This window comes from Scyliorhinus torazame, chromosome 5, assembly GCF_047496885.1.
Source record: "Scyliorhinus torazame isolate Kashiwa2021f chromosome 5, sScyTor2.1, whole genome shotgun sequence".
Taxonomy (NCBI): Eukaryota; Metazoa; Chordata; class Chondrichthyes; order Carcharhiniformes; family Scyliorhinidae; genus Scyliorhinus; species Scyliorhinus torazame.
Genome location: NC_092711.1, coordinates 142,340,363 through 142,357,451, shown reverse-complemented (window position 1 = coordinate 142,357,451; position 17,089 = coordinate 142,340,363). Strand labels below are relative to the sequence as shown.

Genomic DNA, 17,089 nt, shown 5'->3' with positions numbered 1-17,089 from the left:
TCTTACATGACTTATCAAAGTCCGTAATATATTTCACCATGGATGACCACCTATTTCCTGAAATCTATCAAAGGTTAACAATGCTTCATATGCTTCCAACAACTCATCTTTTTTATACGACTTATCCAAAACGGTAATGGAATATCCAATCAGTTTTCATTATCCAAATCATCCTCAACGAATTCCGAAAATACTTTCCTCATAACCTTGTATTTTGCTGTTAATGATGAAGCCAAAGCCCTATCCAGCCTCTTTCAGGGGAAGGAAGTGACCCGTGTCCACATCTCAGCTTCACGGTTCCATTCCTGATATTGTTCTCCCTCCGAGAAAATTCATGGATAATTAAAACCTGTCCTTCTGCCATTCTGTCACTAAAATGTCAGCAGCAATGTGCTTCTTCTCAGAGAGAGAGAATGAAACTTCTTACACACCAACACAGCACCAAAGTTTAGTGTTGATCCTCTGCTACCATGTTATTCAAAATAGTAAGAAGTCTTACAATAGCAGGTTAAAGTCCAACACGTTTGTTTCCAATCATTTCATCAGGTGACTCGCCTGATGAAGGAGCAGCGCTCCGAAAGCTAGTGATTCAAAACAAACCTGTTGGACTTTAACCTGGTGTTGTAAGACTTCCTACTGTGCCAACCCCAGTCCAACACCGGCATCTCCACATCATTCAAAATAGTGTCTGCAGAGGAAGAATCGATCGAAAGCTGAGTCGTACTTTGAACAGGTTTATTTCCAAAACAACAGAAACGCAGATACTCTCCCAGTTCCCCACCCTCACCCTTATCCCATCTACCCTATCCCCACCCTCCCACGCCCAGTTCTCCTCCCCTGAAGGTGCTGACTCTTTCCTAATGTTCACAATTAAAGGGCTGGTTTCCCCAGGAGATGGCTGACATTTGAGGGGGCAGTAAATTAATATCAGAGAGAGAAATTTCTACTGTTGTTATATGGTACAGATTAGATCTATCATTGATGGTTCTGTAATAAAATATATTCGTTATTATTTCTAGTTTTGTGATGTAGTTGTGTATCTATGTTTTATTTTTCCAGTCATAGAGTGATTATAGCACAGAAGGAGTCCATTCATTAATTTGAAACCATACCGAATCTGCTGAGCAAACCAGTCAGTACAATTGTACCTCTATATCCATGTTCCCCTGTAAGTTTAGTTCCTTCATGCTCCCAAGCTATTTCATTTTGAAATCAATAATCATCGCAGCTTCCACCAACCTCACAGGCAGGAAGTTAGAAGTCCTGACAACTCGCTCCTAAATAAAGTTTTTCCTGCACACCCACCTCTAATCAAGCAATACAGTTCGGCTGCACAGTGGTACAGCTGCTCACAATGCCAGAGACACAGGTTCGATTCCAGCCTTGGATGTGACTTGGGTGACATATCCTTTTGGTAATATGGTGACCAGAATTGTAGGCAATATTCCACGTGTGGCCTAACTAAGGTTCTGTACAGCTGCAGCATGACTTGCCAATTTTTTATACTCAATGCCCGACCAATGAAGACAAGCATGCCGTCTGCCTTCTTAGCGACCTTATCCACCTGCGTTGCCACTTTCAGTGATGTTTATTGTAATTTCCCAATCTACCACAACTTGCCCCTCATACCATGATAGTTTCCTTCTGCGAGAAACACCCAGATAAATTAGGCAAAAGAACCCTGTAACCACCATAGCCCATCTTCATGGCAACGTGGCTGCTTTGGGAACTAAATATCTTCCAACGTGCAAACACCTTTTCATTCTGTGCTCCTCGTCAAACTTGGAACCAGGTAATCACAACTAACCTCAAAAATGGTCAGCCCACCGGAGGCAGAGGTGTTAGACTGACCAGTCCAGCAGAAAGAAACCCTCCAATCATCACCATTCACCAGATGTCAGAATGAACAAAATGCAGTCCTGGATGTCAGTGAGAGCAGAAACAATAACAACGGAGCCAACATCTGTAATTTATTGTGAACTTGTTGGAGCCACAACAGGTGTGATGAATCACAACCCCCCCCCCCCCCCCCCCCCCCCCCCACATTGAGAGCAGATGAATGGTCTCTCCCCAGAATTAACTCGCTAGTGTCTCCGTAGTTGGGACGGATCATTGAATGTCTCCCCTGCTCAGAGCAGGTGAATGGCTTCTTCTAGTTGTGAACTCGCTGGTGTTCCTGCAGGGCGTATGGATATCTGAATCTCTTCTCTCACTAAGAACAGGTTAACGCCGTCTCCCCTGTGAACTCGCTGGTGTCTCCGCAGGTTGGATAACTGAGCGAATCCCTTCCCACACTGAGAGCAGGTGAACGGCCTCTCCCCAGTGTGAACGCGCTGGTGTATCTGCAGGTTCGATGAAGTAGTGAATCCCTTCTCACACTGAGAGCAGGTGAACGGCCTCTCCCCCGTGTGAATTCGCTGGTGTTTCCGCAGGTTCGATGAAGTAGCGAATCCCTTCTCACACTGAGAGCATGTGAACGGCTTTTCCCCAGTGTGAACTCGCTGATGTATCTGCAGGTTCGATGAAGTAGTGAATCCCTTCTCACACTGAGAGCAGGTGAATGGCCACTCCCCAGTGTGAAGTCGCTGATGTTTCTGCAGGCTCTTTAAAGTAATGAATCCTTTCACACACTGAGAGCAAGTGAGCGGCCTCTCCCCAGTGTGAACTAGCTGGTGTGTCCGCAGGCTCGAAGAAATAGTGAATCCCTTCTCACACTGAGAGGTGAGCGGCCTCTCCCCAGTGTGAACCTGCTGATGCGTCCGCAGGTTCGATGAATCAGTGAATCCCTTCTCACACTGAGAGCAAGTGAACGGCCTCTCCCCAGTGTGAATGCGTCGATGAGCTTCCAGCTGAGATGGGAATCTGAATCCCTTCCCACAGTCCCCACATTTCCACCGTTTCTCCATGTTTTGGGTCTCCTTTAGTCTCTCCAGGTTTGACAATAAGTTGAAGCCTCGCCAAACAAAGAACACGTGTACAGTCTCTCCCCACTGTGGATGGTGTGATGTTTTTTTCAGGCTGTGTTACTGGTTAAAGCTCTTTCCACAGTCAGTGCTCTGGAACACTCTCACTCGGGTGTGTGTGTCTCGGTGCTTTTCCAGTCACAATGATGGTTAAAATCTTTTGAAGCCGACAGAACAGACAAACATTTCTCCTTCCAGATTCAAAGTCCGGTGATATTCAGCTCCAAGGAATTGAGAGACTCAGCCAGATTGAGACGTGACTTTTGAGATTTCTGTCTGTAATTCCTCCTCTTCTAATATCCTGTAAAAACAATTTCAAAAATTCATCACTGTCAGTACAGGATAGAAATTCAGAACAGACAATTGTAGTTCCTCGAGAACATTCTTCCCTCTCTCATTCCCCAAAAGCTGTAAATCTCCATCCACACACTCTCCCTCCATTCTCACTCTGCTGTATCTATTGCAGGGGCTATTTACCACAGGGCTAAATCGCTGGCTTTGAAAGCAGACCAAGGCAGGCCAGCAGAACGGTTCAATTCCCGTAACAGCCTCCCCGAACAGGCGCTGGAATGTGGTGACTAGGGGTTTTTCACAGTAACTTCATTGAAGCCTGCTTGTGACAATAAAACAATTTTCTTCTTTTCTTCTTCTTCTAATATTCACCCTCCCAATTCTCCTGAAGGTGCTGATTCAGGCTGATTGACAGATCCATGCTCACTGCTTCCTGTCCTGGTCACAGAGATCATAACAAATAGGAGCTGCAGTCAGCCATTCGGCCCATCAAGCATGCTCATTTATTCTGTAGGATCATTGGCCGATCTATGTCAGCAACATTCTCAGTGTTATTGACCAGAGGCTGAGTGTGCTGGCTTAATATCTGTGAGCTCAGGGCGCCGAGCTGTAAAACACCAAGGAAAGGATCGACGATCCTGAGGAGGGAATCCTGAATGTTGAGCAAGATGCCTCCTCGGGGAGGCAAGAATTAAATCCTTGGAAAACCGGCTGAGTGATGTGGTGGACTCCTGGAGAACTTGGAGAACCGAGGGTCAGAGAAAGAATATCCGAGTCGTCGGCCTGCCAGAAGGTGTGGAGGGTAAGGCTCCCATAAGGTTCTTCGAGGACCGGCTGCCACGTTTTCCCAAGCTGGATGTGAAGCCTGGGTGTTTCAAATTAGAAAGGGCATCGGATCCTGTCTTTGAGGCCAAGGGATAGTTTTCATCCCAGGCCTGTAATCATTCACTTCCACAACTTGAAAGATCACCAGAGGGTCCTGGAGACGGGTAAGGCGAGGTGGGACCTGACTCCATGAGGAAGTGAGGATTTTTTGTCAGCCACACAAACGAAGCATCGAGGCTTCAATGAAATCTGAAGGGAACTCAAGGCTGCGGGAGTGAATTATGTTGCTTTATAGGTCCAACGCCGGCATCTCCACATCAAGAAGGGTGTTGACCGTGGCACATTACGAGATCAAGTCTTTCGATAATCCGACTACTGTCTTGGTCTTCGCTAAATCCTCGAAGGGCAAGGATTGGAGCGATGATTTGCAGCCCAGACTAACTGAGACTCTAATCCGGACTCTTTCCCTATCATGGTGTTGTTGTCTGAATTTGTTATCTTTTATCCTGTTGAAGGGAGTTGTTATTCTGTGAGAGCCGATTGAATGTCTTCTTCTCCTCGAGTGTTGCAGGGACTCGTATTATCTTATCTCAGTTATGGTAGATGTGCCGTGTGCTTATTATCCATCATCTTTCTTCTATTATCCGAGCGTTAATCATTTAAAAAAAATATATATTTTAATTCAAATTTTTAACATATTTTCAACACGGGTCACTTCCTTCCCCTTACAGAGAAAAGAAAAACAAAGAACACATAAGTAAACATCTTACAACTACATCACGAATTCCCCCAAGATACAAACCCCCATTAAGCAATAATAAACACAGTAGTAAACACAAAGTACACCCCCGCCCCCCACCCCCGGGTTGCTGCTGACCACCTCCGAGAAAGTCTAGGAACGGTTGCCACCACCTGAAGAACCCCTGCACAGACCCTCTCAAGGCAAATTTTACCCTCTCCAATTTAATGAACCCCGCCATGTCGCTGACCCAGGTTTCCACGCTTGGGGGCCTCGCATCCTTCCACTGCAGCAGAATCCTCCGCCGGGCTACCAGGGACGCAAAGGCCAGAATACCGGCCTCTTTCGCCTCCTGCACTCCCGGCTCGTCCGATACCCCAAATAGTGCTAACCCCCAGTTCGGCTTAACCCGGGTGTTCACCACCTTAGAAATATCCTCGCAACGCCCCTCCAGAACCCATCCAGCACCGGGCATGCCCAGAACATACGGGCGTGATTTGCTGGGCCCCCCACCGAGCACCTCCCACAATTGTCCTCCACCCCAAAGAACCTGCTCAGCCTCACCCGTCATATGCGCTCTGTGAAGATCTGAGCATTAATCATGGCAGAACCGAGTGGCGCCATTGCCGAAGGGTGGGTGTTGATGGATGCAGGTCTTCACGGGTGGGTCTAAAATGCGGGAGGGACATTCGATCCCCAATCCCTTGTTGGCCCTTCTTTTCTTCTCATTGTGGAGAAGGTATCCTGAGGGTAATGACAGTCTGGTCGTGGGGTTAATCCTCCAGGTCCTCAGTCTTATTGCGGAATGTCCCCATGGATCTATTGTGGTGGTGATTCTTTTGTATTTTTGTTATTATGGGAGGGTTTATGTGTTGTTGACTTTATCCTACTCTGGTACAGACTGGGCTTTTATCTGTGAAAGGAGCAGTTTGGGGAGACTTTGGTGCCTCTGGTGTAAAGTGAGTTGGAGGAGGGGGTAATGGCGCACGCCCGATTGTGGTGTGAAAATCTGTTCCTGTTCTCTCTGTCACCTAACTAATGGCGGCAGTTAATCTGCAAATTTTCTCAGGGAATGTACGGGGCATCCATCACCCTATCAGAAGGAAAAAGATCCTCTCCTTTCTCAAGGAGAAAATTGGCATAGGTTTTGTTATAACCTGCCTGTTTACCATTGGCTGCGGACTAATGACAATCCCACAATCCTGTGGGAGTATGAGCTTCCCCAATGAGGGGGCCGGAGAAATCATTAGCAGACTCCCTGTATAAATAAAGCTGGCCAGTTTGGAACCAGCAGGAAGGAGGGAGCAGCAAGTGAAGTTGCTGCTGTTGTGTATATATATGTTATTGTAAATAAATTTTATTTCTTTGTATCCTTAAAACTCGTGCTCCCTCGCAAAACTGGCAATGAGGGTTAAAGAGAATAGCTGTCTACACTGCTGAAGCCACCTCCCTGGATTTTTGTTGGATACAGGTTGGAAGTAGTTTTCTATTACACCATGCCTCTGTACGGACGTTTGGATGTTTTTGATGCTGCGCTGGAAAGCTGGAACCAGTATGCACAACGGATGCGTTACTATTTCCGGGCAAACAACATCACCGAAAACGAGCGCCAGGTGGTCATATTGCTCACCGCCTGTGGCCCGCATACGTTTGGGGTGATTAGGAGCCTTACGTACCCACCTGCGCCGGACACCAAAACGTTTGATGAACTTGTGAACTTAGTGGGGCAACATTTTAACCCAATCCTGTGCACGATAGTCCAACGTTATCAGTTTAATACCGCTGAGAGGACCCCAGGTGCAGAATGCTGACATTCTATCCAGGCTACGCAGGATTGCGGAGTACTGTGACTATGATGAGACCTTGTCAGAAATGTTACGCGACCATTTGGCTTGCGATATTAACAATGCGGCCACCCAGAGAAAGTTGATAGCTGAGCCAACATTGACTTTTCAACAGGCCATTCAAATAGTATTGTCCCGAGAGAGTGCAGAATGAGGAGTGCAGGAGATACAGGGAATGGAGGTGCATGCCTTGGGGCGCAACTCCTTCCGTCCGAAAACGTCCCCCCAAACCCCTGCGTTACATTGGGCGAGGCGACGTCCGGATCGATGCCAGTGGCTGTCGGACATTCCTCCCCGAGGGGAGCCTTCTCCAGAATCAGTGTTCTGGGCTTTTCACAGTAACTTCATTTGAAGCCTACTTGTGACAATAAGCGGTTTTCATTTCATTTCATTTCATTTTCATTTCATTTCATTTCATTTCATTTCAACCAATGGATGAGGAGCCATGTCCGTGTCAGACTGATAGGCGCCGACCCCGTCGCTGGTCCTGTTATTGTAAATAAATGTTTTTTCTTTGTATCCTTAAAACTCGTGCTGGATTCTTTGTGGCCCTCACAAAAGCATTATTACAGGAAACACATCTGGATGATGACAAACACTTCAAATTGAGGCGGGATTGGGTGGGGTAGGATTTTTCACCTCCTTCATCAAGTAGCAGGGGTGTGGCGATCCTTTTTAATAAAAATATCACATTTAAGGTTGAAACCTGCACCAAGGACAAAGGAGGTCGATATGTGATCATTTGAGGTTTGGTGCATGGAGATGATGTTGTTTCAATAATGAATATTTATGGACCCCGATTACTCCCCAGAGTTCATTACTAAGGCTTTTGTGGATTTTGCAGAGTTAGCTTCAACTAACACTTTTGTGGTTGGCGACTTCAACTGCCACTTAAATCCTCTGGTAGATAAGCTCCCGGTTACCAGGAACCACCCCCCCACCCCTCCCCTCACGCTGCAAGCTAGGGTGTTGGCCTCGGCTTGTGAGGAGGTGGGTTATGTGGATGTTTGGAGAACTTTGCACCCGAGGGGTGGAGATTTTACCTTCTTTCCAGTCCCACATCAATGTCATACTAGAATCAACACTTTTTTGGTGCCGAGAACGATCCTACAACTGGTGTCCACTTGCACTACAGGGAGCATCGTCATCGCAACCCTTCCCCTGTTTTTCTGGAGTTTCTGCTCGAGGGTTCACCCCCAGGTTGAGAACGTGGAGGTTTGATGCCTTCCTGATAAAGAGAAATTTCATTTACTGCACACTTTACGGAATAGTTTGAGTTCTTCCTTTTGGTTAACTCGACTCCTGGTATTTTCCCCTCCATTTTGTGGGAGACGTGTAAAGTTTATACTCGGGGGGGGGGGGGGGGGGGGGGGGGCTGATAATTTCTTACCCTGCTAATAAAAGGTGCAGAATGCTGGAGAACTAACGGCATCTGGAGTTTTGTTTGGCAAAATCAAATAAATCATATGGAGGGCCCGAGTCAGCTATTGTTGAAGGAGGTTAACACGGCAAGAGCGGCTTTGGGTTAACACGGCAAGGGCGGCTTTGGGTTAACACGGCAAACACATATTGTTTGCGATATGGGCTCCCGATTGTCTCAGCAGAAAAGTTAGGCGTTTGCGAGGCAGAAGTTGGGAATAAGCTGAGCAAATACTTAGCCTGTTTGATAAAGAAAAGGTTGACTTCAGAGCAATTACCTCTGTTCGGCTTGGGAGAGGGAAAAGGGTCATGAAGACAAACTTGGATTTCAGGAATTCTATGCAGGATTATACAAGTCTGAGCAGTCTGGTGATGCGCTGGTGGGTGTGGAACATTTTTTTCTCTTCCCTGAAGCTTCAGGAGGCCTCAGAAAGCCAACATGAGGCTCTTAATGCTCCTCTTTCTAGGGCAGAGTGTCAAAGGCCATGAAGGAGCTGCAGCCGGGTAAAGTCCCGGGACCGGATGTCTGTGGGTGTGAGTTTTATTGGAGGTTTGAGGATTTGTTGTTGGACCCGTTGGTAGATATGTATTCTCACTCTTTTGACTCGGGGATGCTGCCACCGACTCTTCGTGAGGCTAATATCTCTTTGATTCTGAAGGTGGGCAAGGACCCAGAGGAGTGGACCTCTTATTGGCCAATCTCTCTTTTGAATGTTGACTTGAAACTGCGATCTTACGTTTTGCCGATAAGGCTGGAGGACATCCTTCCGACAATCGTGCGGGAGGATCAGACTGGGTTTATACGGGGAAGATTTTCCAGTAACAATGTTGGAAGGTTGCTGAATGTGATTCAGGCTTTTCAGAAATGTGCATTGGATGGGCTGCTGATCTTCTTCGATGCAGAGAAAGCTTTTGCTCGAATTGAGTGGAATTATCTGGTGTATCCGCTGTGAGGCTTCGGGTTGGGTGAGGATTATATTGAGTGGATTCAATTGTTACATCACAGACCGGCAGCGGCGCTGCTCACCAATGGTATAAGGATGTCACATTTTGAGCTTCAGAGAGGCACTAGACTGGGCTGCCCTCTGTCTCCCTTGCTGTTTGCGTTGGCCATTGAGCCCTTGCCGGAGGATATTAGATCGGATCCTCTGATATCGGGCCTGGAGGGTGGGGTGAGGCAGCACAAGATCACTGTGTGTGCAGATGACGTGCTGCTGTTTGTATTGAACTCCAGTGTTTCAGTCCCGGCCATTATTGGAGTAGTGGATAGATTTAGTGGCTTCTCTCGTATCGAGATCAATTTTACTGAGTTTGAGCCCATGTCGGTGGGGAGGGGTTGAGGGGTAAGTCCCCTCCTCTTGCTAACTTCCCCTTCAGATGTCCCCCCCCCCACACCATGCCATTTAAAAACCTGGGATTGTCAATGGCCCCTCTTTCAGACAGCTGTATGGGGCCAACTCTCCACAGCTGATGGTGACTATTAGGTGGGATCTTGCCCGGTGGTCGGCTCTTCCGATTTCATGGCGAGGGAGGATGCCTTTATTAAAATGAATGTGTTGCCAGGACTGTTGTACCCTCGGCAGATGCTGCCTATACTGCTGTCGACCAGAGTCGTTAGGGAAATTTATCAAATCAGGGCAGGACCTACTCAGTTAATGGTAGGGAGTTGGGGAGAGTTACAGAACAAAGAGATCTACGAATAGAGGTTCATAGCTCCTTGTAGGTGGAGTCGCAGGTGGACAGGGTGGTGAAGAAGGCATTCAGTATGCTAGGTTTTATTGGTTAGAATATTGAATACAATAGTTGGGATGTCTTGTTGAAGTTGTACAAGACATTGGTAAGACCACACATGGAATACTGTGTTCAGTTCTGGCCACCCTATTATAGAAAGAATATTGTTAAACTAGAAAGAGTGCAGAAGAGATTTACCAGGATGCTGCCAGGACTTGATGGTCTGAGTTATAAGGAGAGGCTGGATAGGCTGGAACATTTTTCCCTGGAGCGTAGGAGGCTTAGTGGTAATCTTATAGAGGTCTATAAAATAACGAGGAGCATAGATAAGGTATACAGTCGACATCTTTTCCCTAATGTAGAGGAGTCTAGAACTAGAGGGCATAGGTTTAAGGTGAGAGGAGAGAGATACAAAAGAGACCAGAGGGGAAATTTCTTCACACAGAGGGTGGTGAGCATCTGGAACGGCTGCCAGAGGCAGGTACAATTTTGTCATTTGAAAAGCAGTTAGACAGTAACAAGGGCAGGGTGGGAATAGAGGGAAATGCTAACAAGTGGGACTAGCTTAGTGACAGAAACTGGGCGGCAGGGACAAGCTGGGCCGAAGGGCCTGTTTCCATGCTGTAAACATCTATGGCTCTACCTGGAACAAAAAGAAATATCGCCTCAAGTTTGTTAAGCTCCAATCACCAGGAGCTAAGGGAGGGTATGGTCTCCTGAAAATCAGGCTTCATCAATTGGGCTCTCGTCTGGGGGATTGGATTAGGATGGAGCCAACATTCATCAGGCTCAATACAGAAGCAGACAAGTCAGTCCTCCCTCTATCCAAAACTGGCATAGGCTGATTATGGAATGCATTTCCATGCAATTTTTAATGTCTGTAATTCATTTTGAGTCTGATGCATTGGGTAAAGTATGGGACTTCTACCTCAAATACATATGCTCCAATGTGACTGACTTGCTCCTCCTGGGCTTCTATGAGTGAATTCAATTTAACTTAGGCTGGGAGTAGGGCACAGTGGTTAGTACTACTACCTCAGCGCCAGGGACCCAGGTTCAATTCCAGCCTTGGGTGGCTGTCTGTGTGGAGTTTGCATATTCTTCTGTGTCTGGGTGTGTTTCCTCCGGGTGCTCCGGTTTCCTCCCATTGTCCAAAGATGTGCAGCTAAAGTGGACTGGTCACGCTAAATTGCCCCATAGTGTTCAAGATGTGTAGGTTAGGTGGGTTGACCATGATCAATGCACCGAGTTACGAGGATGGGATGGGGAGTGGGCTTCAGTGAAGTGTTCTTTCTGAGGCTCAGTGCAGACTTGAGGGGTGAATGGCCTTCTGCACTATAGGAGTTCTACGTCATCTATGTTGTGTTATTCATTTTAATTTGATTATGTGGTTAGTCTGTTTGCAATATTTTTGGGTTTACAAACTGAATTGTTATCCTCCTTTTTTATATAATCTTACCTTCTTTCCCCATTCACTATTTTAACGTGTTAATCGGTTGTTCAATTAATCTGGCATTTCATCTCAAGGCTCTGGTCCCTCAAATATCCTGTTCCAAATTAATTCTGCAATGTGTTGCTAGTATTTATATTGGCAATGTCTCTTGTTCCGCTTTGTGCCCATTTTTTCTGTTACTCTGTTGCGTTCATTGTTTAAAACATGATTTTAAAAATAACAATTTATTAAAAATCTGTCCAACTCATACATGAATATTTTCAATGACCCCCACACCCCACTGGTCCCTGTGGAAGAGAAATCCAGAGACTAATAACCCTCTGAGGGAAGAGATGACTGGTAATATGTAATGTAGCGACAGTACAATATTACAAGGCTAGAAATAAAAATAAATGTACTTTATTAGAGAACCATAAATAATACATCTAATCTGTACCATATAACAACATGAGACATATCTCTGTCCGACATTAATTTACTGTCTTCTATTTTTAAAAAAATATATTTTATTCAAGATTTTTTGGCCAAACATAACAGTACATAGTGTTTCTTTTACACAACAATAAAGCAATATAAATAACAGTGGCCAGTTTTAAACAAATAAATAAATAATATATGAACTGAAACAAAAATCAAACTAAAATGGCAACTGCCTGGTCAAAAATAAATACTCTCCAAAGATACAATCCAACAGTCCAATATACATTACCTAAAACAAGTGCCTATACATATACAATAACATCCCTGAGAGTCCGTCCGATTCCTCCCGCACCCCCCCCACCCCCACCCCACCCCCACCCCTCCCCCCTGGGATGCTGCTGTTGTCTTCTTCTTTTCCATTCCCTCTATCTTTCTGTGAGGGATTCGACGAACGGTTGCCACCGCCTGGTGAACCCTTGAGCCGAACCCCTTAGTACGAACTTAATCCGTTCTAACTTTATAAACCCTGCCATGTCGTTTATCCAGGTCTCCACACCCGGGGGTTTGGCTTCCTTCCACATTAACAATATCCTGCGCCGGGCTACCAGGGACGCAAAGGCCAAAACATCAGCCTCTCTCGCCTCCTGCACTCCCGGCTCTTCTGCAACCCCAAATAGAGCCAACCCCCAGCTTGGTTCGACCTGGACCCCCACCACCTCGAAAGCACCTTTGCCACCCCCACCCAAAACCCCTGTAGTGCCGGGCATGACCAGAACATGTGGGTATGATTCGCTGGGCTTCTCGAGCATCTCGCACACCTATCCTCTACCCCCAAAAATTTACTGAGCCGTGCTCCAGTCATATGCGCCCTGTGTAACACCTATGTATCAGGCTTAGCCTGGCACACGAGGACGATGAGTTTACCCTACGTAGGGCATCAGCCCACAGCCCCTCCTCAATCTCCTCCCCCAGCTCTTCTTCCCATTTCCCTTTCAGCTCATCTACCATGATCTCCCCCTCGTCCCTCATTTCCCTATATATGTCCGACACCTTACCATCCCCCACCCATGTCTCTGAGATCACTCTATCCTGCACCTCCTGCGTCGGGAGCTGCGGGAATTCCCTCACCTGTTGCCTCGCAAAAGCCCTCAGCTGCATATACCGAAATGCATTCCCTTGGGGCACCCCATATTTTTCCGTCAGCGCTCCCAGACTCGCAAACGTCCCATCTACGAACAGATCTCTCAATTGTGCTACCCCTGCTCTTTGCCATGCTCCAAATCCCCCATCCATTCTCCCCGGAACAAACCTACAGTTATTTCTTATCGGGGACCGCACCGAGGCTCCCGTCCTTCCCCTATGCCGTCTCCACTGCCCCCAAATTTTCAATGTAGCCACCACCACCGGGCCTGTGGTGTATTTCTTCGGTGAGAACGGCAACGGCGCCGTCACCATAGCTTGTAGGCTAGTCCCACTGCAGGACGCCCTCTCCAATCTCTTCCACGCCGGTCCCTCCTCTTCTCCCATCCACTTACACACCATTGAAATATTGGCGGCCCAGTAGTACTCACTTAGGCTCGGTAGTGCCAGCCCCCCCTGTCCCTACTACGCTGCAAAAATCCCCTCCTCACTCTCGGGGTCTTCCCGGCCCACACAAAACTCATAATACTCTTCTCGATTCTTTTGAAAAAAGCCTTCGTGACCACCACCGGGAGGCACTGAAACACAAAAAGGAATCTCGGGAGGACCACCATTTTAACCGCCTGCACCCTCCCTGCCAGTGACAGGGACACCATGTCCCATCTCTTAAAGTCCTCCTCCATCTGTTCCACCAACCGCGTTAAATTAAGCCTATGTAATGTACCCCAATTCTTGGCTATCTGGATCCCCAAGTACCAAAAGTCCCTTGTTACCTTCCTCAACGGTAAACCCTCTATTTCTCTGCTCTGCTCCCCTGGATGCACCACAAACAACTCACTTTTCCCCATGTTCAACTTATACCCTGAAAAATCCCCAAACTCCCCAAGTATCCACATTATCTCTGGCATCCCCTCCGCCGGGTCCGCCACATATAGCAACAAATCATCCGCATACAGAGATACCCGGTGTTCTTCTCCTCCCCTGAGTACTCCCCTCCACTTCCTGGAACCCCTCAATGCTATGGCCAGGGGCTCAATCGCCAGTGCAAACAATAACGGGGACAGAGGACATCCCTGCCTCGTCCCTCTATGGAGCCGAAAATACTCAGACCCCCGTCCATTCGTGACCACATTCGCCATCGGGGCCCTATACAGCAACTGTACCCATCTGATATACCCATCTCCAAAGCCAAATCTCCTCAGCACCTCCCACAAATAATCCCACTCCACTCTATCAAATGCTTTCTCGGCATCCATCGCCACCACTATCTCCGCTTCCCCCTCTGGTGGGGGCATCATCATTACCCCTAGCAGCCTCCGTATATTTGTATTCAGCTGTCTCCCCTTCACAAACCCAGTTTGGTCCTCATGAACCACCCCCGGGACACAATCCTCTATCCTCGTTGCCATTACTTTGGCCAGAATCTTAGCGTCCACATTCAGGAGGGAAATAGGCCTATAGGACCTGCATTGCAGCAGGTCTTTTTCCTTCTTTAGGAGGAGCGATATCGTTGCCTCTGACATAGTCGGGGGCAGCTGCCCCCTTTCCCTCGCCTCATTAAAGGTTCTCATCAGTAGCGGGGCCAGCAAGTCCATATATTTCCTATAGAATTCAACTGGGAATCCGTCTGGTCCCGGGGCCTTCCCCGCCTGCATGCTCCCAATCCCTTTCACTACTTCCTCCGTCTCAATCTGTGCTCCCAGTCCCGCCCTCTCCTGCTCCTCCACCTTAGGAAATTCCAGCTGATCCAGAAAGCACATCATTCTCTCCTTCCCATCCGGGGGCTGAGCTTCATATAATCTTTCATAAAATGCCTTGAACACTCCATTCACTCTCTCCGCTCCCCGCTCCATCTCTCCCTCCTCATCTCTCACCCCCCCTATCTCCCTCGCTGCTCCCCTTTTCCTCAGTTGGTGGGCCAGCAACCTGCTCGCCTTCTCCCCATATTCGTACTGTACACCCTGTGCCTTCCTCCATTGTGCCTCTGCATTACCCGTAGTCAACAAGTCAAATTCTACATGTAGCCTTTGCCTTTCCCGGTACAGTCCCTCCTCCGGTGCCTCCGCATATTGTCCGTCTACCCTCAGAAGTTCTTACAACAACCGCTCCCTTTCCCTACCCTCCTGCTTTCCTTTATGTGCCCTAATAGATATCAGCTCCCCTCTAACCACTGCCTTCAGCGCCTCCCAGACCACTCCCACCTGAACCTCCCCATTATCGTTGAGTTCCAAGTACCTTTCAATACACCCCCTCACCATTAAACACACCCCCTCATCTGCCAATAATCCCATGTCCATTCTCCAGGGTGGACGCTGTTCTTTTTCCTCCCCTATCTCCAGGTCCACCCAATGTGGAGCGTGATCCGAAATAGCTATAGCCGTGTACTCCGTCCCCGTCACCTTCGGGATCAGTGCCCTTCCCAAAACAAAAAAGTCTATCTGTGAATAAACTTTGTAGACATAGGAGAAAAACGAAAACTCCTTACTCCTAGGTCTACTAAATCTCCACGGGTCTACTCCTCCTATCTGCTCCATAAAGTCCTTAAGCACCCTAGCTGCAGCCGGCCTCCTTCCGGTCCTGGACCTCGATCTGTCCAGCCCTGGGTCCAGCACCGTATTAAAATCTCCACCCATTACCAACTTCCCCACCTCTAGGTCCGGGATACGTCCTAACATACGCCTCATAAAATTGGCATCATCAGAGTTCGGGGCATATACGTTCACTAAGACCACCGTCTCCCCTTGCAATTTGCCACTCACCATCACGTATCTGCCCCCACTATCCGCCACTATGGTCTTTGCCGCAAACATTACCCGCTTCCCCACTAGTATAGCCACCCCCCTGTTTTTTGCGTCTAGCCCCGAATGAAACACCTGCCCCACCCATCCTTTGCGTAGTCTGACCTGGTCTATCAGTTTCAGATGCGTCTCCTGCAGCATAACCACATCTGCCTTAAGTTTCTTTAGATGAATTTACTGTCTTAAATGTCAGCAATCGCCTGGAGAAACCAGCCCTTTAATAGTGAACAAATAAATGTGTCAAGCTGAGGGAGCAAAGGATGTCAATGTCTTTATGAGAGAGGCCTGGGTCTTTCCAGTCTGCACCCTCCCTGGATTCACTTCCTTTCCCTTCAGTTTCTACAAGTCACCAATTGAAGGTCAGAATTAGAAAAGAAATGGAAAGAGGCAGAAAAGAAAGTTTTACTCACAAATGTTGGAGACAAGAGGGGTTTTCAGTCTGTGCGAGGCCTCAGTTTTGCTCATTGACCAGCTTCCGCATTCAGACAACGAGGGAGCTGATTGGATGGTGGAAGAGAGTCCTTCCGGCTCACCAACTCTTCCCATTGGTCAGCAACCTTCCGGTGCACGCATTGGTATCCGCGGTGACGTCTCACGGTCCCAGTGCGGAGGCCCGGCGGGCGGATACAGCAGCCCCGCCCCACTCCCCGTGACAAGGTTTCCAGGCAACCGGCTGACAACTCCGGCCAGAGCGAGAAGCCTGTCGGCGATCTGCCCCCGGCCCTGGACTGCGCATGTCCAAGAGAGAGGAACGGTTGCGCATGTGTGAGGGAAAACCCACCCCCTGAGGTGTTGACCAATGGAAAGAGTTAGGACCGGAAGGACTCTGCTCCTCCAGCCAATCAGCGCGAGCGAGAAAGAGCTTTCCTCCTGTCTCCAACATCCGTGAGGAAAACACTTTCTTTTCTCCCCCTTTCCATTTTTTTCCTCAACTGAAGGGAAAGGAAGTGAATCCAGGGAGGGTGCAGACCCTGGAAAGCTTGGCCCAGGTCTCTCTCTCTCTTAAAGACAGTGACATCCTTTGCTCCCTCAGCTTGCCACATTTACTTGTCTGGCTAAAAATATGGTCTCTTATATAATGTCCACTATCCCCTGCAAGACCCCTGACGCTCTCAGTGCCATCGCCAACGGTTCTATAGCCAGGGCAGTCCCCCGTGCAGCCTGAAAGAATCTGAACTCACCCGGTTCGTCCGTATAAATGCCACCGGTCCCTGGTATAACAACCAGACCCAGTCCACTAAACCAGCCCAAATCCAAGCCGTCCCAGGACCTCCCACAAATAGTCCCACTCCACTCGATCAAAGGCCTTCTCGGCATCCATGGCAACCACCACCTCTACCTCTCGTCCCTCTGGAGGTATCATGGTCACATTGAGTTGCCGCCAGATGCCTCCCCTTCACAAACCCCGTCTGGTCCTCCCGTCACCCTGGGACACAATGCTCTATCCTCAAGGCCAAGATCTTAGC

The 17,089-nt window shown here is 48.1% G+C and overlaps 1 protein-coding gene across 2 annotated transcripts; it reads right to left on the bottom strand.

The window, feature by feature from the left end:
• Positions 1 to 2,041: 2,041 nt before the first annotated feature.
• On the bottom strand, positions 2,042 to 16,531 carry LOC140419901 (uncharacterized). Of its 2 annotated transcripts, XM_072503947.1 has the most exons (3): positions 16,034 to 16,531; positions 7,706 to 7,890; positions 2,042 to 3,264 (listed from the first exon to the last, which is right to left on the bottom strand). In XM_072503947.1, the coding sequence occupies exon 3, from the start codon at positions 2,904 to 2,906 to the stop codon at positions 2,130 to 2,132; it is 777 nt and encodes a 258-aa protein (XP_072360048.1). In that variant the 5' UTR covers positions 2,907 to 3,264; positions 7,706 to 7,890; positions 16,034 to 16,531; the 3' UTR covers positions 2,042 to 2,129. The 2 variants fall into 2 exon arrangements, with proteins under 2 accessions (XP_072360048.1, XP_072360047.1); XM_072503946.1 differs by lacking the exon at positions 7,706 to 7,890.
• Between the last annotated feature and the right edge of the window lie 558 nt (positions 16,532 to 17,089).

Bases quoted from the DNA above. Each gene is read 5' to 3' on its own strand.
- LOC140419901 (XM_072503947.1), bottom strand. From the start codon at position 2,906: ATGGAGAAACGGTGGAAATGTGGGGACTGTGGGAAGGGATTCAGATTC.